The sequence below is a fragment of the Paroedura picta genome, chromosome 4 (assembly GCF_049243985.1).
Source record: "Paroedura picta isolate Pp20150507F chromosome 4, Ppicta_v3.0, whole genome shotgun sequence".
Taxonomy (NCBI): domain Eukaryota; kingdom Metazoa; phylum Chordata; class Lepidosauria; order Squamata; family Gekkonidae; genus Paroedura; species Paroedura picta.
The window spans coordinates 83,345,922-83,370,985 of NC_135372.1; the positions used below are offsets into that span (position 1 = coordinate 83,345,922).

At 41.8% G+C, this 25,064-nt stretch overlaps 1 protein-coding gene across 3 annotated transcripts in view; it reads left to right on the forward strand.

Annotated features, from left to right (window-relative positions):
- Window positions 1–25,064, forward strand: part of BEND5 (BEN domain containing 5) — a 1,107,701-nt gene that overhangs the window by 1,222 nt on the left and 1,081,415 nt on the right. For all 3 annotated transcript variants that reach the window (XM_077333807.1, XM_077333806.1, XM_077333809.1), the window contains exon 2: window positions 8,207–8,329. In XM_077333807.1, the coding sequence (XP_077189922.1) occupies window positions 8,207–8,329 (123 nt within the window). The remainder of the gene's footprint in view (window positions 1–8,206; window positions 8,330–25,064) is intronic.

Genomic DNA, 25,064 nt, shown 5'->3' on the forward strand with positions numbered 1-25,064 from the left:
TGAATTCAACAACAATAAAATCCCAAATGATAAAATGACTTGGTTACTGTTACCTGTTACTGTTCTTACTTGGTTACTGTTAGCATATCATAGGGGAAGGTGCCTAGCACTTTCCAGGGCTGTTTTGGCATTTGAAGAAGGCTTCACTTGGCCAGGCCTGGCAGATACTACCAAGCGATCTGCTAGTATCTGACTTGCATGATTCTGTTCAGTAGCAGCCACCCTTTGAAAGTCAATATGATGTAAGGATTAGAGCATCATGCTAGGATCTGGGAGAGCAGGTTTGAATCCTCATCTTGCTGCAGAAGCTCACTGGGGGCTTTTCCACAGTCACTAAAAACTTTGTGGCAGCACCCATAAAGCTCTGTGGAATTACTTTCACACTAAAATCTCCTGATTCAGGCGCAGTGCTGAATGTGCTCCCCGTTTGCCAAGTGTTTTGTGAATCCGAAGAAAGTGCAAGTCTCCCTACCTCCCATAGGAGGGAATTCAGAGTAACTTAAAGTGGAAGCTCGAAGTCGCATTGGCTTCCTCCACAGTTTCCCAGCTCAAAATGATGATGATTGAGATCCAACCAATTCTGTTTCTCTGCCCGCCTTCCTCCACTCCTCACTGAATTTTTTAATTTAGATTTTGAACAGGATTTCCTTAAAATGCAGTTCCACAGTAGCACAAGTCTCTCCTATCATGAAGATTGAATGTTGAACAGAACACTGTTAGTTAGTTTCATGAAGGGAAACAGCTGTGAACAGTTTCAGGCAGTGAGGCTAGTACCAACCTTGTTAGTTTGATCCAGCAGCCTCCTAGGGCTTTCCCCAAGTACAAAAAAAGGGGATAAAAGGCTTCTTTGTTTTACAACATAGGAGTGTCCTAATATAATGACTAGGTTTTTTAAAAAAAATAACATGCACTATATGAGGGGCAGGGGGGAGGAAATTGACGGCACAGGATGCTTGTCTGAAGTGGCACACTTTAAACAATGGTGCAAGCAAGCACCATTTTTCCCAAGCTGTCTTTTCCATTTCCATTGCTCTCGAGAAGGCTGGGGGGGGGATGGGCCATGCAGCATATGGAAAAGGGGCGCACTTGGGCCCCTTTTGCATGGGAGGGGAAGGAAGCGAGGGGGGAGAGAAGTTGGTGATGAGAGCAAGACATGAGAACAAGTGGGGGAGTTACACCATTATGTTACTGTACATACTTGTATATTTTTTTAAAAGGTGAGGCAGGAGCCAGAAATGCCTACTTTCCTGACAGAAGTGTAAAATGCAAGCCACAGAGTCCTGGACAGTGCCAGAGAAACCCACAATTATAGAATGCTAGGTGCAAAATCGGGTTCATCATCCAGAAGTCAGCGTGGCAAGAACACACTGGCAAATAACAACTGCAGAAAAGGCCTCTCTTCCTTTCACAGGAAAGGGAGGAAAATATATAAACTGCTTTTGTCTCCATTGTGGAGAAAGGCAAAGTGTACATTAAAAATTAATAATAAATATCAGTGAAGGTCAGAGGCAGATAAAACGGTAGGTTGGCAAACTATTGAGAAGGAAAGAATGAGTCAAGGAAATGGGAAAGGATGTGGTGGTTGCCCGGTGGAGAAAAAGATGAAATAGTGCAGGAAGCAGAATACAGAGGGAAGTGAGATATCTCAGCAAGTGCTTGCAGGTTTTCTATCATGCAAGTGGAACTGGCCCAGTGGCTGGCACCATACAACTGAACGATAGTTTTTCCTGAGTAGAGGCTGTTAGGAGGGTGCTGAAGACAAATATGCAGGTGATTGTTGTGTAAGAAGGAGAGAAGGAAGCAGGAAAAGGAAGTGACTATGGGGACTTCAGGGAAAGGAAAAAGGACTCATAGAATCATAGAGTTGGAAGGGGCCATACAGGCCATCTAGTCCAACCCCCTGCTCTACACAGGATCAGCCCTAAGCATCCTAAAGCATCCAAGAAAAGTGTGTATCCAACCTTTGCTTGAAGACTGCCAGTGAGGGGGAGTTCACCACCTCTTTAGGCAGCCTATTCCACTGCTGAACTACTCTGACTGTGAAAAGTTTAAACCCATTACTGCGTGTTCTCTCCTCCGCAGCCAACAGAAACAGCATCCTGCCCTCCTCCAAGTGACAACCTTTCAAATACTTAAAGAGGGCTATCATGTCTCCTCTCAACCTCCTTTTCTCCAGGCTGAACATTCCCAAGTCCCTCAACCTATCTTCATAGGGCTTGGTCCCTTGGCCCCAGATCATCTTCGTCACTCTCCTCTGTACCCTGTCAATTTTATCTACGTCCTTCTTGAAGTGCGGCCTCCAGAACTGCACACCAGGTGTGGTCTGACCAGTGCCGTATTCAGTGGGACTATGACATCTTGTGATTTTGATGTGATGCCCCTGTTGATACAGCCCAAAATGGCATTTGCCTTTTTTACCGCTGCATCACATTGCCTGCTCATATTTAGTTTACAATCCACAAGTACCCCAAGGTCTCGTTCACACACAGTGTTACCTAGAAGCATATCCCCCATCCAGTAGGCATGCTTTTCATTTTTCTGACCCAGATACAGAACTTTACACTTATCTTTATTAAATTGCATCTTGTTCTCATTTGCCCATTTTTCCATTGTGTTCAGATCTCATTGAACTCTGTCTTTATCTTCTGGAGTATTTGCCAGTCCTCCCAATCTGGTGTCATCTGCAAACTTGATGAGTAGTCCCTCCACCCCCTCATCTAGATCATTAATAAATATGTTAAAAAGTACCGAGCCAAGCACCGAGCCCTGAGGTACCCCGCTACTCACCTCTCTCCAGTCTGATGAAACACCATTGACAACAACTCTTTGAGTGCGGTTCTCTAACCAATTCCCTATCCACTTAACTATCTGAAAATCCAGATTGCAGTCCTTCAACTTATCCATCAGAACATCATGGGGAACCTTGTCAAAAGCTTTACTAAAATCCAAGTAAATGACATCAACCGAATTTCCCCGATCCAGCAAACCTGTTGGTCAAAAAAGGAAACCAGGTTGGTCTGGCAGGACCTGTTGGAGACAAATCCATGCTGACTTCCTTGGATCACCAAATTGTCCTCCAGATGTTTGCAGATTGCTCCCTTTAATATCTGCTCCATCATCTTCCCCACAACAGAGGTCAGACTCACTGGTCTGTAGTTTCCCGGGTCATCCTTCCTCCCTTTTTTGAAGATCGGAATAACGTTTGCTCTCTTCCAGTCCTCTGGGACATCTCCAGTCCTTAAAGTGGTCCCGAAGATGATGGACAAGGGCTGCGCAAGTTCTCTGGAAAGTTCTTTGAGCACTCTTGGGTGCATTTCATCCGGCCCGGGGTATTTGAACTCATCCAGTGCAGCTAAATGCCTCTCGACAACCTCTCTATCCATGTTGACCTGCCACCCAAACACTATCCTTTGCCTACTGCCATCTCTAGATGTGCCTAAACCCTTTGACCTGTGGGGAAAAAACAGATGTAAAATAGGCACTAAGCCTTTCTGCTTTCTCTGCATCTTCCGTTAGTTTGTCCATCCGCACCCAACAGTGGGCCTATTGCCTCCTTTACTTTACGTTTGCTCCTCACATAACTGAAAAATCTTTTCTGGTTACAATGGGCTTCCCTGGCCAATCTTAGCTCACTCTCAGCTTTGGCCTTTCTGATGATTGATCTACAGTGCCTAGTAACCTGTAGGTACTCTTCTTTAGAGCTCTGTCCTTCCCTCCATTTCCTGAACATTTTCCTTTTCTTTCTTAGTTCCTCTTGAAGTTCTCTGTTCATCCAAATAGGCTTCTTAGAGCTCCTGCAGTGTTTTCGTCTTTCTGGGATAGTCATTGATTGAGCATGCAATAGCTCTTGGTTGAGTAGCGCCCACCCTTCACATGCTCCCTTCCCTTCCAGCATTCTCATCCATGGTATGACACTCATCATGTCTCTGAGTTTATTAAAGTTTGCCCTACGAAAATCCAACATCCGCGTCTGGCTACAAGCTTCCTTGGCTCCCCATCTCAAAAGGAATTCTATGAGGACATGGTCACTTCCCGCTAGGGTGACTAGTGGGGAAGGGGAAAATGAGATGCCTTCTCAAGCATTTTTGGGTTACCCCATATATTTTAATAGGCAAGTTGGCCATATCTGAAGATACTTAAATCTGGTAACTGGCACCATGAACAGACAATTATTTCGGCAAACCTGAAAAATGCCCCAGGTTTGCAGAATAATTTGAATAAAAAAACACACTGGAGGTTTAAAATAGTCCAAAATGATAAAAGGAGCATATCTAGTGAAGCCCTCAATGGTGATTGCAAGGTAACTACGGCAATCTAGGCTTGGTTCCTGTCAGTAGAAGGCAGGGGATAGGGCAGTTCTGTCCTTTGAGGATGGACTTGTTGGGCCAAGCCTGGCAAAAACTACCAGGTTTCCTGCTACTACTGGACTTACTTGACTGGCTGCTTGTTGCTCTTCAACAGCAACCACCCAATGAAAGGCAATGTAGTATAGCAGGTATAGCTTCACTCTTAGGTCTGAGAGACCCAGTTCCAAATCGCCAGTCTTCTATGAAAGCTCACTAGGTGATATAGGGCTAGAATTTACTTCTGTGGGAAACCAAGCTTTAGTTTAATTGGTCACCCGTCCTTCTCAAATGTCTCATGTTTACGTTGGAAAACCTATCTGCAGAACTTTTGGGATAGTTCTAAATATAACTTTTATTTATTTACTTCCTTTATCTTTCTCCCCCAGTGGGGACTCAAAATAGCTTATATTGTTCTCTTCTCCATTTTATCTTCACAACCGATCTGTGAGGTTAGTCTAAGAGCATATGACTAGCCTGAGGTAACCCAGCAACTCTCCCAGATAGTAGTCTGACACTGTAATTACTGTACCATAGCAGGCCTCAATGAGGGAAAGTACTAATGTCATGGAGTGACCAAGTATTTTGCCACATAAATGCAAGCACTCTAGTATTTTTTTTCCAGCAGTAACAAGGCACAGTAACAAAGTTTTGGATGAAATGGTTCTATGCAACTAGGAAATTGAATTGTCTGCACCTTGTTTTTCAAGTCTGAATCAGCAAATAATAAATACATATTTGCGTACATTAATTCCACTTAAATTGACAATAAATATGAACTCCTCAGCAATTGGAGGTAATTACCTCTGAGCTAGAACCTGGTAAATGAAATACAAGTAAGGTATATTGAAAGCAAAATTATATGAGAAATGTCATTATGGCGAACTTGATGTTTCCCTTCCCTTCATGGTGGTGGAAAGTGTTGTCAAATTGTAGCTGACTTGAGAGTTTGCAGCTGAACTCATCATGATGATATAATGGTAAAGGTGAGAACATTGAAAGTTACCTTGGGTTTCCACTAGGGAGAAAAATGCCATATAGATGAACTAAACACAATCAATGTTGCAAAAGTAAACCTTAACCAGGAATAAGAAATAAATGAGTTGTATGAGAATGGAGGGCATGCTCTGTCCTGTGTACATGGAAGGTGTCAGCTCTATATTACAATTGGAAATAAACTTCCTTAGAGAAGCAGTTCAGTGATACCGCTACAGAAACTGCCTGTCTAAGCAGTCATTTTGACATTACTGAAGTGTGTAATGACTGCATTTAGCTGTCCTGGTAAACTCAGATTGAACTGAGATATGAGTATGATCTGCTTGTTGTCATGCTCATATGCTAGCATTGCTCCTCCATTGGTGTAGCTAGGTTGATTAAAACTCCAACTTAATTTGACACCTGAATGTGGGCACCTGGGCAATTTGGACTTCTATTCCCAACTAGCTATGATTCTAAATGAATTACAAGTTTAGAATCTCAGTTTGTGGAAAACAAACTCTAATTTGCTGAAATTCCTGCATTTGAACATTACAGCAAGAGGAAGCTTGATCAAATCACAAGGTTTCACTGAAAGCTCCGTGTGTGAAGGGAGGTGAGAGAAATCAGGGGATCATGTGAACATAGCAACAAGGTACAGTTGTGCCTGAACTGTTTCATTTCAACTTTATGAGATGTCAGAATGCAGTCAACGTATCACATGCTTAAAAAAATTTGGAGGTAGATATTATGTTCTCATTTCTAAGTAAATTACATTTTAGGGTAATTTGCCATGTTTTGTGACTAGGAATGCCAGTTTCTGTATGGGTCCTGGGGATCCCCTGGAATTACATCTCATTTCCAGACTACAGGTATCAGTTTTCCTGGAGAAAAGGGATGTTTTAGCAGGTGGACTCTATGGCATCATACTCCACTGAGGTCCCTATCCTCCCCAGGCTCAAATCTCCCAAGAGTTTTCTAATCTGATTAGGGACCCCTCCCCCAATCCCTTGCCAGTGGCCAAGGGGGAACTGGCAGTTCTCCTTATGACTATTTTAAACCACTTTCAGATATTAGTATAAAAGGCAGGAGACTGGAGACCTGAGCAAGAATAGTAGTTTCATAATAGCATAATATTATTATTGAAGTCTACTTCGGTCTTGCATCTTTGCAGAAAAAATAATATTTAGAATTTGGTGGATGGTAATTATTCCTTTATTGGAAATATATATGTGATGTTACTATAGTCTAAATCAAACATAAGTCATTCCAATTATTTTGTTACAAAGTGATCAATTTGCTGGAAATAAACCATGCACAAAACATTAAAAGGATTGTTTTTCTTTGTTATAATTTAACCAATAAAAATGTTATCAAGTATTTAATGTTATCTAACTTAATATCAGCATGTATCTAAAGGACAATCATTTGGGAAATATGATGGAAAGTCACTCTAGCTTCAGCAAGGTTAAAAGTAATTGTGCTACCTGCTATTATTATTTTGCTGAAAAAATGGAATTAAGTAGAATGATGAGAAGGAAAGAATAGAAATAGTGGTTTCCTAGCTCACTGTTATTTACGATCAGGGAACCTATATAGATGTTAAGTGCTATCTAAATATATTTAGAAGTAAATTCCATAGAGCTGACTATGGTTTACTTCTTACATCCTTAATAAACCAAGAAGTAATGATTTTCTTGATGCTAATTCTTATGCTTTGCATACACTGAAACATACCTTTCCATGCAAAAAGTTAATCATGTAAGTGCATTCATGCCTCAATAGCATTGTATAAAATTGATTATAATCATTTTCTGAAATTAATACTTCCTATTAAGACTGCACTGAAGATAGTGCTGAGAATTAAGGATGCTTGAACACCCTCTGTGTTCACCATAGGTGAGCAGGGAACTGATTACTTAAGCGTGTCCATAAACTGTTTACCTTTCACATATTCAAATAGTCTGTCATAGTGCAATTGGTAGTGTTTCACACATGTGCAATCTTACATAGCTCAATGGGAAAGTTCTTTTCCCCCCTCAGACTGAGTTGATATAAATGTTGGGCCCATTATGTGCAAAGAGTCCCCTACATCTATGGGTTCAGACTGACTCCAAAGACAATTATTTTGTGAATGAGCAGGCTTTTTGAAGAATGTTTCAGGGGTTTCTCAATGGTAAAAAAGTTGATAAAGGCTGCTCTAGTATATATCTGGGTCCTTATCTGATACAGCATTCCAATTAAGAAAAAAATGTCCAAGAGAATCTCAGAAAAAATCTTCATTCCCTGAATAGCATACAAGGCCAGAAAGATGAAATGCAAGGGAAAGCAAAAGCATAAACAAAACTGCAGTATACTTTAGTTGCTGCTAATTGCGGGGGCGTGGGAACTTAAATGGGAAATAAAGGGTGAAAGGGGAAATAATGTTGATTTATCCATGGTATGAGATAAAAGACAGAAGAAAGAAAAGCTGGTCTGGGGGGCACAGAATTCCTGGGGTGGAAGAGAAGTCCTAAACAAAAACCCACCTATGAAGTTGAGAATCCAAGAGAGTGATCAAGATCTAAGAGCCAAAGGAAGGGGTTCAGTGTTTTCTATAACATGGTTTCATGCAGAAGGTGAGACAGAGTGTACAGTAAGGTCCAGAAATATGTTTTCCAGTTTTAGGGGATTGTTGAAGTATTGTTATGGTCATATCATTAACTTCTAGAGTCTTGTTGCTATAAGTAAATATTAATATTGTTTGTATTATGGAATGCATTTTGAAAGGGTCATAGGATATGGCAATATGTGATGTCACTTGTCCAAACCATTAGTATTGTCAAGAAAAGTAGGTGTACCTATGATGTTTCCAATAGTATCAAATAAACTATATTTTATCATAACAGGTAGTGACATCGGAATAGATGAAATTATAACAGGAAATTTAAGCAAATATTCTGCAGTTCCACCAGGTTACTATGGACAGCCCAAAAGAGGACATCTTTTATTTGATGCCTGCTTTGAAAGTGGTAAGTGTAATGTTATTTATAATAATAATAATTTGTTCTGTATTGGGTTTTCAGCTTAGACCAGAGAATTCCTATATCATATACTAAAATATAGATTCCTTATATGATAGATATTGTGATGTTGCTCTGTTCTGGTCTGAGAATAAGGGACGAGTATTGATAGAATTATCTTTATCATGATATCATTATCTGGTAAAGGTTCTGATTGTTGCTGTTCAGCAGAGGGTAGTGTGCCAATGAAGTTGGTCTTTCATTGAAAGAATATTGATCAATTTTATTTCTAGAACTATATAGGGAATTGTATGGTTGTCATTGATAAGCAGGGAAGGGGTGGAATTCTAGCCCAACTGTAATACAGCTGAGGATCCTAAGCTCTAATTGGGCTATACAGTTTTTTAGAATTGACTTGAAACTAGCTATATTTCTGAGGATCCCAGGTCTGTTCCAAAAGTAGCTTGAGCATACTTAGAAGTCTTTGACAAGAAGAGTCAGTATTCTCACTTGCTGTACCAAGGTTTTCAAACATTTGCTGTAATAATCTGATCTGGGAATGTCTTTAGGCAGCATGAATTCAAATGGGTAGCTGCGTTGGTCTGAAGTAGCACAATAAAATTGGAGTCCAGTAACACCTTTAAGACCAACAAAGATTTATTCAAGGCATGAGCTTTCGAGTGCAAGCACTCTTCCTCAGACTGGTATCATATGCTCAGCATGGTATTATATGCTCTTTTTGGCATGTGTGCTGAGACCAGAAGTATGGGTAAAAGAAAACCCAGAAAATGGGAGATAAATTAATGATACATGCAAGGTTTATTTGTTTCTATGTAGATTCCAGCCCGTAAATGCCAGGCAGGGTCAGTGTTTTGACCTGACTAGCTAAGAAGGGCAGGGCAAGAGTGGAAAAAGAGAGGGAAAGGCCACTCAGATTGTGGTGAATCTGGTCAAGTGAGAAACACTTATGCATGAGAGTTTGAGGGGAAAATCTGGATTCAGTGGAGAACAGTTCTAAGTACTACTTTGGAGAACAAATCAGGGGCAAGCTGAAAAGGAGTTTTGGGGGAAGAAACCCAAACTCTGATGCTTAGTGAGGGCTTCTGGGAAAAGGAGCCTTCCTAGCCCAGGTTCTAAGAGAGCAAAGCAGGTGAATTCAGTAGTGCTCTGAAAGTAAATGTGGTATTTAAGAACTGAGGAAGTTTGGGCTAAGAAAGAGAAATGTGTCAATGCGAGGACCATTTTCTAGCCTTGGGGGAAACTTTTTTCACCTGAGAGGATTGCTTCAAAGCTATGAAGCTTTTGCAGAGGAAAGAAGTACAACTGTCTCTGAAACAAAGTCTGCTTCACAATAATCTTTTGAAACTTTATTTAAGAACCAGCAACAAGGCCCGCTGCAGCCTTAAATGCAGTGGGTGCTAGTGGGGCAATAAATGGGGGGGGAGGTGGCAGGCGCGTGGAGAGGCAGCTGTGGCTAGGTGTGGAGCAGCTTCCCTTCCCTTCTCTTCCCTTCCCCTCCCAAGGCAGTGCGGTGCGCTGTGGTGCCCTTGGGGCTGGCACTCCTTGGCCTGGCCGCTCCTGCCTACTCACTGACACCATCGCCTTGATGGTGCTGCTGCTTCACTGTGGCTGACAGTGCCAGTGTCGGTGCCTGGGTGCAGCCAGCAGCCGAGTGCAAAAGCAGGTTGGGCAGGCCTCGACAGCTGGTGGGGACTGTGTGGCTGTGAGGCTGCGCGTGCATCTCACAGCCGGATTTTGGGATGGGCGCTCCTGACCGTGCCCAGATCGGCCTGTGGAGCAGAAGCGGTGTCCGAACAGCCGGACAGGCCCCGGATACCACTCCACCCATAGTGGCTCTTCCCAATTATATAGAGCCACTATGTGATAAATATATATATCTTCTATCTATCTATTTAATTTATTTAATAAAGTACAATTTCTTATTGTTTTCTAATCTTTGAAGTAAAAGTGTACACCTAAAACAGAAATGGGTCACTTTATTTCTGCCAGCTGGTTTAGAAATCCTTTTCTAGGGTGGGACAAGTTGAGAACTCTTTAAAATCTAACACTCTACCAGGCTGACCTGCATGAACAAGAGAAAGAAGATGAGGGAGCTTCCATATTGTTAATGAAGATAGTTGTGTGTCTTAGTGCCCTGCCCCTTTCCATCATATTTGGGTCCAAAAAAGATGTTGTCACAGCATAGTATGGGATTTTTTCCAGAAACCTTGTGGGGGAGTGCAGAATCGAATCTGGCTCACCAGATTAGAAGTCCACACTCAACTACTACACCAAACTGGCTCTCTTGGGGAAAGCCATAGGGGATGATCTGCCTCCTTCCCACCGACCCCCATCTCCCAAAGGGCAGGCTGGGCATGGAAGGCTGGGGGGACTGCCTCATTCCCACCCCCCTTTCACATCTTCCAAAGGCTGGGCCAGGCAAGGAAGTCTGTTGGGGATTGCTTCCTTCTTGCCCTCTCCCCCTCCCAAAGCCTAAGCTGGGTGGGGAAGGCCACAGGGGTGGACTGTCTCTTTCCCACCCACTCCTACATCTTCCCAAGACCAATCTGCTTGAGGAAGGCCATAGGGGATGAGCTGCCTTCTTCCCACCCACCCCAACTTCCAAAGGACAAACTCTCCATATCTCCCAAATGATAGATCAGGCAGAGAAGGTCATGGGGGGCTGCCTCTTTCCAACCCCCTCCCCACATCTCTCAAGGGCCAGTCTGGATGGGAAAGGCTGCTGGATTCCCCCAACACCTCCTAGGATGTGGGAAAGCAAAGAGTGTTCCAATGGACAGCTACAGTGCTATGGGGAGGTCCTGTTAGTGAGGACTCCTTGGAGGAAAAGCTTTGCCAGGACATTCCAGCTTAACCCAAACTAGCTGGATGCGACCTTAGATCAGCCAGATGTTCAACAGGCAGATAGCTCTGACCAGCAGGAGTGAATGGAGCTGCAGACAAACCAGGGCTTAGATTACAGAGTACAGAGTACAGAATACCTTTACTGGCATAACAGTTATTTTTAAAAAGATAAAATGGTACAGCCAAACCAGCATGACCAAGCGACATGCACAATCCTCCAACAACACACAAATGTTACAAAATGGCTTAGATTACAAAGTTGCTGCAGAAGCTCCTCATTCCCTTCTCCAGCCTCCAGCTGCAGCTCTCTGCCTTGTCAGCCCACATGGCTCACCTGACCCAATTAAGTAATGCCAGTTACCTCTGAAAGAGAGCTGCAGTCTAAAAGGCACCACCTCATGTTGGCAAGACAGTTGCTGAAAGAATGTGAATCTTCACAGAGGGAGGACTGAGAGGGTGCTGACAGCCTATATTAACTTGAGGTTGGGGGGGCTGGGTGGTGGACTTGCTTCTTCTGCTGATGCCCTTGGACTGCCTGAACCAACCATTGAGTCCCTGGACTGAGTTAAGACATTAATTGCATTCAGTCTGTCCCTTAGCATTCTGTTTTTGAAACACTGATTCTCTCTGCCTTCCTGTGTTAGCTCATCTGTGCTTCATTCCAGCAGAGAACTGAAACCTGAGAACAAAGGAGGCAAAGAAAGCAGCTGGCTTCCCTCCCTTATCTGGGGGAGATGGAGGATGGGAAGAGGTTGAGGATGGGGCAACTTACCAACAGCAAGGCCTTTCAGAGAGGCCGGCATGTCTTCTACCTGGCAAGTAGCAGGAAAAGGCAGATATGTCCCACAATTGGCCCTAATTGGGAGAGTGTTCGCTCCATATTGGTGGCACATCCCTAGGGATGGCCAATCAGGTATATAGATCTAGTTGTTTGCATGCAATTTGAACTTTTGCTTCATGGACTTTATTGTAGCTTAGAGAGAGCTATGTGCTTTTCTATCGAGTGACTCTGTCCTATCACAATTTGTTAGATTCTTTGCGCATAAAATAATAATTATAATAATAATAATAATTATTAGATTTATTACCCGCCACTCCCTTGCGTGATCTACTTTGTAAGCCACAGTTAGAAAAGATTGGTCTTTGTGCATTGTTTTTGTCACGACCCATGGAATGCGGTCCAGAAGTTCACCCTCAGAACCAATAAAACAGAGACCCAGGCATCAGGAACACAGCTGAAGTTACTTTTTATTGAAGGCACATTCAGGAGTAAGCATCAATGGAAGTCATGCACAAACTAAGGGATTATCGAAGACACGTTCCTAGGGGGACTAGGACAGTTATAGGCTCAGTCCCCTACCCCCAAAGCTGCACAGAAAAACCCATTCCTATGAAGTAACTATTTGATCCAAGACAGTGTGAAACGTGGAGCCAAGTAATCAAGCTAATGGATCAGGTGTCCCAGCCACAGCTAGCTTCTACACTAAATGTTTACATTTCAAAGCGAGAACAGGGAGATTAGCTATTAGTATAACACGGAGCTTCCCAGAACAGTGGAAACACACAGATATACAGAGAGTGGAGGGGTAGCTTGGAGGAGCTCATCTCAAGCCCGGGAGATTTCTACAGAGATTGACATAGAACATGATAATTTTATCCTTTATTACATCCTCTGAAGCTGATAATATTTGGGTAGATGTGAGAGCCTACATGTTCTGCAAATTCATGTTTTTCATTGTGTTTGAAGGTAAGATTTGAAAGATCAGCTTTGACAAGGAGCAATATTAACAGTTCTTTGCACTATAGCAGAGTCCCTTCAGTTTTTGAGAAGATAGTGGTATGGTTATAAACAAAAGTTCCAGATCATAATAAACTAGTAATCAAGCCCGCTGTACTCACAATACAGCGGGCGCTAGATAATGGTCTTGTGGCCGGCGAGTCTGCAGGCCGCCGGCAAGGGAGCAACTGCGAGCCACGCTATGCAAGGCTCGCAATTGGTCCCTTGGCGGCAGGGCGGCAATCGGAGGGGCCAATCATCAGGCGCTTTGTGATGGTCTGTCTGGAGGAAGGGGCCAATCGGCACCCTTCCTCATCCCGCCCTAACTCCTCCCCCTAAGCCCTTACGGTTTTATTTAGTCCACGGCGCCGCGGGCGGGGGTTAAGATGTTCAACGTACAGATCCATATTAAGCGTTTTTTTTAAAATAGTGGATAGAGTTAAGAATATAACTGCAATACATTTACTGATATACTAATGTGCTTAATATTATTTAACCATTTCCTGTCTGATTTTGGATATCTATTCCACTTAATATTTCTAGTAAGGTCTAGGAAGAGGAGCTGGTCTCATGGCTTAAGTGCTACTCAGCACTTAACACCCATTCAGGATGGCTGTCCCACCCCTAAGTGCCTCTTCCTCCAACCGGCTTGCCTGTCTGTCCAGCGGCCAGCCAATCGTCTTCCATTCCCCCACTCCTAACCACCCCCTCCTCCTTCCACTTCCCTCCAAGGCTGCAGATCCCTGCTGAATGAAAGTTGCCCTTGCTGGTAAGTTCCCTGCCCGGGGGCCTCCAGTCTGCAACTTTTCCAGGTTCTTGGGTGAGGGAGAGGCCATCTGCACCCCCCACCCCAATCTAGCAGCCATTGTATTTCTGAATGCAATTGGCTTTGTTCCTACTCCCTAGTTATTAATAATTCTGGTGGCTGAATCTGGAAATAGAAATGTTTCCTTATTGTCATTGTGGATTTGTCTGTTGTTTTGCTACCATAGAAAACCAGACATTAAGTATCTTTGCGCGTATGCAGAGGGATATGGCCTGCCTGTTGCTTCCAATATTTTCTGACTTAAAGCTTGCAGATACTAGGGATAGATTATCGTTCTTCTGCTTCTTTGGGGTTGTTTTATCGGGTGTTTTCTGGTTTGACTTATTATGTTTTATGTTTTACAGCTCTCAAAAATTTGAGAGTATGTTTGTTTTGAAAAAGAGATTTTATTTTAGAAATTTGGCATTTTTTTCTTCTACAAAACTCTTGCTCTTTTAAAAGTGGAGTGTTACTTTGTTTTGACCTGTTTGGAATATAATGGATTGGGGGTCCTAAATAAGTATTGGCCAGGTCATAAATTTTATTTTTGATACATTTGTTCAGAACAAATGTGATTTCAGAATACTTCATAATGATGCTAGAAATACTTGGCCTTTGAGAAGGTTCACGTTTCTTATCTTGTTAGCCAACCAAGTTGCTTACCATCAATTCCTAACTTTTATAAATCCATTTTATCCATAAAGCGACAAACAGTTTTGAGTATTTTAACTTGTTCATAACGAGCAGGAGATGTTAGTATGATGCTTAGAATATACCCAGTCATTTTTCTACATGAGAAAGTTAATGCACATTTTGAAAGTTGTTGTAGTGCTAGTGTAACGCACCAGAACCCTGGCTACATGGATCTCTTTCTTAAATTACCTCTTCTAATGGATGATGGTGGTGTCAGATCAATAATGACAGCACCCCTGTGGCTTGGCAAGCAATTGCTTCAAGAAGAAGAAAAACATTTAACGCGCTATGGTTTTCAAGGTAATAGCAAATACAAATTGGACTGTTTGTAGTGTCTACAATCAAAGAGATAAACAAAACCTATCCCTAGGCTACTACCAATATATTCAAAATTTATACAGAATAAAGAAAAGTAAAGTAAACATTTCTTCATTCTATGTTGCTTTAGTGTAGGATCCAACCAGAACGGTTTCTAGATATATCTAGTTTTCAAAGTGTAATTTTCCTCAGTTGTTGTCTTCTCACTTGTAAGAAGAAGAGTTGGTTCTTATATGCCGCTTTTGTCTACCAGAAAGAGTCTCAAAGCAGCTTACAGTTGCCTTCCCCTTCCTCTCCTCCCAATAGACACCCTGTAATGTGGGTGAGGCTGAGAAAGCCTTGATATTACTGCTCGGTCAGAACAGCTTTATCAGTGTCGTGGCGAGCGCAAGGTCACCCAGCTGGATGCATGTGGGGGAGTGCAGAATCGAACCTGGCTCACCAGATTAGAAGTCCGCCCTCCTAACCACTACACCAAACTGGTAATCCAAATAGATACTTCAGTACCTATATTAAATCTATTAAATCGTTTAAAGCAGTGGTCCCCAACCTTTTTATCACTGGGGATCAGTCAACGCTTGACAATTTTACTGAGGCCGAGGGACGTCGTCGCCTGAGCCTCTGCTCCACTTGCTTTCCTGCCAGCGCCCCTGACTTCCTGCTGCTTGCTGGCTGCCAGCAGCAGCTGCACAGTGCCATGCCAAAGGGGAGCCCCAGCCATGGCGACTGCCGGAGAGCTCCTAAAGTTGTGCCGGCGGAAGAGTGGCAGGGCAGCCCCAGAGGCAGCAGCCAGGGAAGAGAACAAGAAGGATCCGCATCCCAGTACCAACTGGTCCATGGACCGGTCCCGGTCCCCAGTCCGGGGGTTGGGGACCACAGGTTTAAAGTATAAACCGGCCTTTGGCTCTGCACTGTAGGGAATCATTAAATTAATTTAAAATCTAAAATAGATATTTTAAAATTTTAATATGTCATCTAGTATTAAAAACAAAATAGCAGCGTCAGCAGTTTTATCTTCTGATACTTCGGAGTTAGTGTCGTCTGGGGGTATCTTCTTGATAGCGAGAGCTACCTAGTAAAATGGCTCAGGGCAGTGTACATCATGTTATCCACAACCACAGTTATCCACAACCACAGTTTAAACATTTCATTAAAATTAAATTATAAAATCTGAAATATATAACGTAAAAGTTGAATGGCAGTTTAATCTAACATCTGGTGTCAAGAACAGAATAACAACATCAGCAAATTTGATATGGCTTTTTTTTGTCCAGAACTAGAGTATGGTCTGGGGCATCATTTTGATAAGGAGGGCCCAGTAGATGTTACTGTATCATTGGCACCAGTGGAAGAGCTCCATCTTGCAGGCCCTGTTAATTAACTCCTGGAATTCTAAGATAACCAGTGTAACAGCTAGTTGGCTTCCTTAGTGCTTTCTCCCCGTTTAGGATTGTACTGTTGAAATACTACTTGATGCTAAATTTAGAATTATAAGTGATTGCATAGTAGTTGGCCTCAATAAAGCTACAATCTCTTATAGCTTTTCAAAGTTCACTACAGTAACTCATAGCTCTTACTGAAATATAAGTACAAGATGAATAATTTTTCCTCCTAGTGAGATAATTAAATGGCATTTGTGGGATGAAAAGGATTGAAGCAGGTTTTCAATTCATATAATAGCTAAGAAAACGAAGGTATTTTGAATACAAATTTATCTTACACAAGAATAAATGTTTGATTTAATTTATTTTATTATTTATGTGAGGAAAAATAAAAGATGGGCAACTCAGTACCAAACTTCAGATGCTGGCATATTGCTGATGTAAAAATAATGAACTGGGAGGGGTGGGTCCCAGTGAAGAAAAAAATATAGAAAAATACAGATGCACTGGGAAACCAATATGGCAATAAAATATCCACATTGGACTTATATAGAGTCGTCTCTCTTTAGTAATTCTTTTATTCTGAAGGGCTACAAGCTAAGTTTAGCTATTGTATGACCTTATACTCTATCAAGAGATTCCTTAATAAGTTGAAGTTGGTCCTTAAATATAAAAACCGTCCCTTGAAAAAGCTGTAAGGTGAAACATCGGGACTTGTGTGAAATAAGAATAAAAGAATTACTGAAGAGATGACTCTATATAAGTCCAATTTGGATATTTTATTGCCATATTGGTTTCCCAGTGCGTCTGTATTTTTCTATATTGCTGATGCGACATACCTTGTATTTTCTTCTGCAGAGAAAACAAATATAAAAACCCCTGTACTCTAACTAGTAAGGGATCTCAACAGCTGCAGTAAAGTTCATCATGATACCTGCCATACCTACACATCACCAAGCTAAATAATGACAATGCCTCTGTGTCAGCCAAGTTTGGAACTACCCACCGGTACATGCTACCTGTCCTTGGCCAGTAGCTATAAGAGATGGCAATACAACACCCGCTGCTGCTATAGGGAGGAGCATTTCAGGAGTCCTTTGTCTACTATACTCCTAGGAGCTTTACACATGGGAATAATAAATAATACCCTGTGGAACAGCTTTTTGCAAGACAGGTGAGACACAAGACACTTGGACAGAAACCAGTGATCACAGAATGGAAAATTCATAGAAGTAATTTTATTTATTTGTATATGCTTTTCTCACTATGACTCAGGATATGCTACAAAGTGTAAGTTAAATACAACCAATATCATGGGTCATCCAATAAATCCCGCTTTCTCAACCAGGGTTTTGTGAAACCATGTGGTTTCTTGACAGCCCTGGAAGGGTTTCTTGAATGAGTTAGAGTTACTTAATTTTTAATATATTTTTAAAATGTGTTAAATATTTATTGGGTGATATGACCATACATGGTCATGTTGACCCACCCACCCTTCCCAAAATGGTCAGTGGTGGGCCTGGAGGGGGTGGGAAGGGGGAGGGGCCCAGGTGGATGTATATGTAGATATTTTCCCCAACCATATTCTGCACGATTGTGTCACTAATGGGGTTTCTTGAAGCCCGAAGTATGCTTCAGGGGTTTCTCAATGGTAAAAAAGTTGAGAAAGGTTGCAATAAGTGGTAAAATAGGGTTTGGAGTTCAGAAATCTGAAAACAAACAGAAATTTGAAACAGAGTTGAAAAAATATAGCATTTAAAAATGACATGTCAAACAATTCAGACAGTATATAGTAGGAACATACTTACAGACACAAAACATGTATAGATTACAGTATCTATCACTTTGCCAAAGTATCTTTTTGAACCATTTAATAAATTGGGATTTTATTGTTTTTAGAATTTTATGCTGTGAACTGCTGCGAGACCTATTGGGGAGCGGCGGTACGCAAATCCAAAAATAAATAAATAAACAGATCAACTCTATTAGCTGTAAAAAGCCTCCTGAATAATTCAATTTTTCATAAAGCCAAGAGAATGAGAACCTTCCTCACTTCATCAGGCAGACCATTCCTTAAGGCAGTGGTTCTCAACCTTCCTAATGCCGTGACCCTTTAATACAGTTCCTCATGTTGTGGTGACCTTCAACCATAAAATTATGCAAGTGTTCTTTCACTGAAATTAATCCAAAACTGACCAAAGGCGTGAACTGACCAAAACTGACCAAAAGCGTGAACTGACCAAAGGCGTTCATGATTGTATATAAATTGGTTATAAATTGTATATAAATTGGTGGGAGCCTTCAGGAGAAGCGGAAACAGTGGCAACCTCCCATCCCCAGCCAAGTTGCACAACCTGCCGCGACCCCTGCGAAAGGGTTGTTCAACTGCCAAAGGGGTTCTGACCCCCAGGTTGAGAACCACTGCCTGAAGGCGAAGGCTACTGTAGGGCAAGAATGTATATGAACAATTGTTTATTTTGCCAACCTGCAAATGTGAGGGCTTGCTCAGATGATGATGAGGTGAGGCCCTCATCAGAAGAAGGCCCTTCTCTGATGAGCGAAGCTGTTGTGACAGTCCTGCAGATTTGATGAAACAAGGCAATGAAAGGCTATGTATGTGATAGCCAATAGCTTGAATTGTACTTGGTAACAAGCAGAAATAAAGTAATTGCAAAATGGGGGCAATATGCATGTTGTGCCTAGTTGCCAGTAATAACCAAGCTTTGACATTTTTGTTGATGGTCTAGTAGCTCCCTGGGAACAGTCTAGAAACGAGCCAGTCAAGTGTAATGGATAGGTGGAATAGAATTCCCAAGTCACATACTGCAGAATCTAACCACAAACTCAACTGGGTATAGAAAAAAAGACACATTATGGGGTTTTCGGAATTCTCCATGGTTTTTTTTTTGCAAAACCAGCTACATGTGTGGGGGCTTGAAAGACTGTAGAGAAAGGCTTAATGCTTTGTAATAGCACAGGGTTACTTTGCTGAGGTTCTCATTTCAAGCCCTGTATGTTGCTGTCTACAAAACAGAACTAGAAGGTGTCCATGGCATATCTGAGATTTTGCACCATGGTACCTAATCATTTCTGATAGTTTGCTTATGTGCTTGCCTGAACTGCAATGATTTTGCTTTGCATTTTCTTATACAGCCATTCATTTATAAGGTTAATTACCTATTTTCAGTGCTGTTCTTCTCAAAAATCTTTGTCCTTATTTCCCTCCCTGTCATGGAGCCTATGTGGTTTATTACACTACAGGAGTGGTGGTGAAGAGGATAGTGAACTTGGATGAGCATGATGCTCTCCCTTACTAGAGTATAAAAGTGCAGACTTTGCAGGACTTTCTCAGTTCCCTTCCCTCATCAGTCTCATAAAGAAGACTAGATAGTGATGAACGGGAGACTGATTTTATCAAACAAAGATATTGCTATGAAATAATCAAAACAATTATTGGATCTTATTAAGATTAGAGTTCAGAAGATAATCAGAGGAATGGGGTTGTCAGCTAACAAAACTCTGATGCTTTTGAAAGTCACATTGAAAGACTGCAGAAAATGCAAGTAGAGCTATTCATATCATTTCATGGTAGGAAGAGCTGTGCTGGTCAAACTAGTATTTGTATATGCAGCTCACAGTGATGCAGAAGCCAGCTTTGATGAACAGAAAGGGAAAGCATACAGTATACAGTAATGAATAATATTATGCAGCAGCAACTAACAGTATTTGCATCACTCAGCACTTGTGTGAGCTACGGGTGTAGAAAAATGGCACCTAGACACTGCTTAAGTTTTCATACTTTCTTCCTTTCCATAATTAATGATTCATCTATTGGAAAAAAATTGATAGTTACTTGGCTAGTATTTAGTTTTCAATGACCATTATATTCTTTTTGTAATGCAAATACTTCAGTAAGTTACTTACTCTTTTTTCACTCAGAGTAGGTTGTAGTTGTTTACAGTTGCATCCTAAGCAGATCTGCACCTTTCTAAGCCCACTGACTTAAAAGAGTGCTAATCTGCTTAGTTAATGTCAAAACATCTTGTGGAAACATTTATATAAAATTCAATTAAAAATACCTAGTAACGACATGATGTTCAATGTCATAGAATTCCATAGGATTATATAGTACATCTACCTCGAGCTTCACCAGAAAGGCAAACCAATAGAACTTTGGATCAGGTTTAAGGTTCTGGTTCTCACTTTTAAGGCCATCCATGATCTGGGCCCAGCATACCTGAGTGACTGCCTATCTACCTATGCCCTTTGGAGAGTACTCCACTCGACAAATTCCAACCATTTGGGTGTCCCTAGCCTCAGGGAAGTATGTTTGGCCTCAACTAGGGCCAGGACATTCTCAGTCCTGGCCCCTACTTGGTGGAATGAGCTCCCAGAGGAGATTAGGGCCTTGCCAGAGTTGACACAGTTCTGCAGGGCATGCAAGACAAAGCTTTTCCCCTGAGCCTTTGGCTGGGGCCAATAATCCTATAACATCTATATAACTCCCCTGACAAAAGACATTCCCAAAGGACATTCATCCTGGGAAGGTGTATTGGCTAGTGACTAGCTTCTGGGTGGTGATGACAGGAACTTATGCTGCTGTGATGCTGTTAATTTATTAATAGGTTTTTAAATCTGTTGTAAAGTTATTATTAACATTTAATGTTTTATTGTTGTTCTAATTGCTTGTTATTGATATATTATATATGCATACCACCCAGAGCTAGTCTTGGAATGGCGGTTTAGAAATTAAATAAATAATAATAAATAATAAATTTAATCAATTAGATTATTTTTATGATGGAGGACTATTAATCAAATACCCTTTTCACTGTGTCCCACTAGATATGCACTGAAGTCTTTTTTCTGTGTGCATCCTTTTACATTATTATTGAAATTGTGCATTGATTTTTACAGTAACCATGTAACTTCTAATAGCAGATCTAATAATCTGATGCCCACCATTATGTCTTGGAACACCAATTGGAGTACAGCCCTGTATCCCCCAATGGGCCCTACATTTTTGCACAATTTAACATCATCTCTGAAGCCCAGATAAAATTAGCTCCTCTTTTTCACTGGCAGCTGGTTCTTCCTTTCTCCCTAATTTCATTTAGATATTCAATTTTAAATTGCTACCACTGATAGGATTGTGTTAGTTTTTCATGCATTTTTACTTTCCCATGTATCAGTGAGATTAATTAAATTACTTTCTTAATTAAATATCCTGTCTCTCTTCCCTACCACAGAGATTTATTACATCAAAACTATCAGTTTTATAGACACAGACTAAAATATTCCATAATTTACCCAGGTTGCTGGTTTAGTTTGTAGAAGTATGAAAAAGGGGATGCCCTTACCTGTAGACTGATCTTGGGGATTGGTTTGGGTAACCGTAAGCCTTACAAAGTAGCTGAAGCTGTGAAAATTCAAAGCTGTTTGCCACCTATTTTTCAGACAGATTTAGTTCCTTCTCGCTTGTAGAGAGCCAGTTTGGTGTAGTGGTTAGGAGTGCGGCATTCTAATCTGGCATGCTGGGTTCGAATCTGTACTCCCCCACATGCAGCCAGCTGGGTGACCTTGGGCTCGCCATGGCACTGAGAAAACTGTTCTGACCAAGCAGTGATATCCAGGCTCTCTCAGCCTCATCCACCTCACAGGGTGTCTGTTGTGGGGAGAGGAAAGGGAAGGCAAATGTAAGCTGCTTTGAGATTCATTCGGGAAGAGAAAAGCGGCATATAACAATCAACTCTTCTTCTTCTTCTAGATCAGCTGTCTCCAATTCCTGATCCGGGGACCGCTCCCGGTCCAGAGATTGGTACCAGGCCACAGCTCCTCCTCATCCTCCTCCCCAGCTGCTGCCTTGGGGGCTGCCCTGCCACTCTCCCACCGGCTCACTTTTGGTGCTCTCTGGCAGCCACCATGGCTGGGGCTCCCCCTTGGCATGGCACTGCGCAGCTGCTGCTGGCAGTGCCCCCCAGTGGGTGGCAGGAAGTCAGGGGCGTTTGCAGGAAAGCGAATGGAGCAGGGGCTCAGGTGGCAGCGGCGTCCCTCGGCAAAAGACTACCCCCCTGGTGGGCCTCAGTAAAATAGTCAAGCATTGACCGGTCCTCGGTGATAAAAAGTTTGGGGACCACTGTTCTAGACTATTAAGGGAACAATACTGTGCAGATCTGCTTAAGCATAAGTCCCACTTTATTCAGTGAGAATAAAGTAGTACTCCTTAGAAAGTAGTATTAGAATTGTAATCATAATTCTCTTTTTAGGTTTATTGACTATATTCTATAATATAATGACAATTATTTCAGATCATGTGCCAATTTAATTTAATTTGGAAAAAGTGGTGTGCTATTTCAAGAGAGAAAATTTTGTGATTGAATTCTTTCTTGCTAGAAAATGAACAGATTGAAAAATAGAATTAGGGATAAAAACATGGAATATTTCAGTATAAATATTGGTTTAGGAACAGACTATTTAAAATCATAGGAAGCTTTAAAGATATGGATTGTTTCAGAAGGTAATTGTGTTGGCCAGCAGTAGAAAAGCTAGATTTGAGTCCACTAGCTCCAGCATTTTGGGGATATTAGCATTCTAGAATTTTATTTTATTTTATTTGTATACTGCCCTTCCCATACAGTCTCTGGATAGTGCTTGTCTAAGTATATGAAGAAAGGGTCTTTGATTCTTGAAAGGTCATACCTACAGATTCTTGTTGGTCTCTAAAGTGCTACTGGACTCAAATCTAACTATTCTACATAGGGATTATCATATTAGTAAGGCTGCTTTTAAAAATAGGAAATTTACAGTGCCATCTTATGCATAGTTGCACTTATCTAAATCGGATGAGCCAGTTGGTTTAGATGAGAATAATTTCTGTTTAGCATGGCACATTTAGAAAGCTAATAGAAATTTCTGAGAAATAAATAATTTTGAGAATACCACAAGGCTGTTAGATATTAAATGGAAATAACTGGATGTATTAAATACAACAAATATAGAAAGGGCGTCATATATTCTGATAGTGGCTGGCCACTGAAATCTGGTGACTAGCTTGTGAATGGACAAGAAGATCTTTCTACAAACCTGAAAAATACCCCAGGTAATGTGCCCCTAGAAGTTCTTAGGGGTTTCCTACCATGCAAGTGGGCCTGGCCCAGTGGCTGGCACCACAAAACATGGTTTTCTGGGGTAGAGGCTGCTGGGGGAATAAGCTGAAGAGGAGGCAGACAAAGGTAGGATAGCTGTTGGGTGGGAAGGAGAAAAGGAAGAAGGAAAACGGGAGTGCCTAAGGGGGCTTTCAGGGAAGGGCAAGAGGAGATAATCCCCACAAGTCCTTGCGGGTTCCTGCTTGTTCTGTCTATATACATAATATACTTTTTGCACAACCCAATCTTGTACACATTTACTCAAATTCAAATTCCACTGTGTTAAGAAGGGCTTGCCCCTAGATAAGATTGCAACCTTACTAGGTAAATCATAGAATCATAGAGTTGGAAGGGGCCATACAGACCATCTAGTCCAACCCCCTGCTCAGCGCAGGATTAGCCCTAAGCATCCTAAAGCATCCAAGAAAAGTGTGTATCCAACCTTTGCTTGAAGACTGCCAGTGAGGGGTAACTCACCACCTCCTTAGGCAGCGTATTCCACTGCTGAACTACTCTGACTGTGAAAATTTTTTTCCTGATATCTAGCCTATATCGTTGTACTTGAAGTTTAAACCCATTACTGCGTGTCCTCTCCTCTGCAGGCAACAGAAACAGCATCCTGCCCTCCTCCAAGTGACAACCTTTCAAATACTTAAAGAGGGCTATCATGTCTCCTCTCAACCTCCTTTTCTCCAGGCTGAACATTCCCAAGTCCCTCAACCTATCTTCATTGGGCTTGGTCCCTTGGCCCCAGATCATCCTCGTCGCTCTCCTCTGTACCCTTTCAATTTTATCTACGTCCTTCTTGAAGTGAGGCCTCCAGAACTGCACACAGTACTCCAAGTGTGGTCTGACCAGTGCCGTATACAATGGGACTATGACATATTGTGATTTTGATGTGATGCTTCTGTTGATACAGCCCAAAATGGCATTTGCCTTTTTTACTGCTGCATCACACTGCCTGCTCATATTTAGTTTACAATCCACAAGTACCCCAAGGTCTCGTTCACACACAGTGTTACCTAGAAGCATATCCCCCATCCAGTAGGCATGCTTTTCATTTTTCTGACCCAGATACAGAACTTTACACTTATCTTTATTAAATTGCATCTTGTTCTCATTTGCCCATTTTTCCATTGTGTTCAGATCTTGTTGAACTCTGTCTCTATCTTCCGGAGTATTTGCCAGTCCTCCCAATTTGGTGTCATCTGCAAACTTGATGAGTAGTCCCTCCACCCCCTCATCTAGATCATTAATAAATATGTTAAAAAGTACCGGGCCAAGCACCGAGCCCTGAGGTACCCCGCTACTCACCTCTCTCCAGTCTGATGAAACACCATTGACAACAACTCTTTGAGTGCGGTTCTCTAACCAATTCCCTATACACCTGACTATCTGAAAATCCAGATTGCAGTCCTTCAATTTATCCATCAGAACATCATGGGGAACCTTGTCAAAAGCTTTACTAAAATCTAAGTAAATGACATCATCCGAATTTCCCCGATCCAGCAAACCTGTTACTTGGTCAAAAAAGGAAACCAGGTTGGTCTGGCAGGACCTGTTGGAGACAAATCCATGCTGACTTCCTTGGATCACCAAATTGTCCTCCAGATGTTTGCAGATCGCTCCCTTTAATATCCGAAGATGATGGACAAGGGCTGCGCAAGTTCTCTGGAAAGTTCTTTGAGTACTCTCGGGTGCATTTCATCTGGACCAGGGTATTTGAACTCATCCAGTGCAGCTAAATGCCTCTCGACAA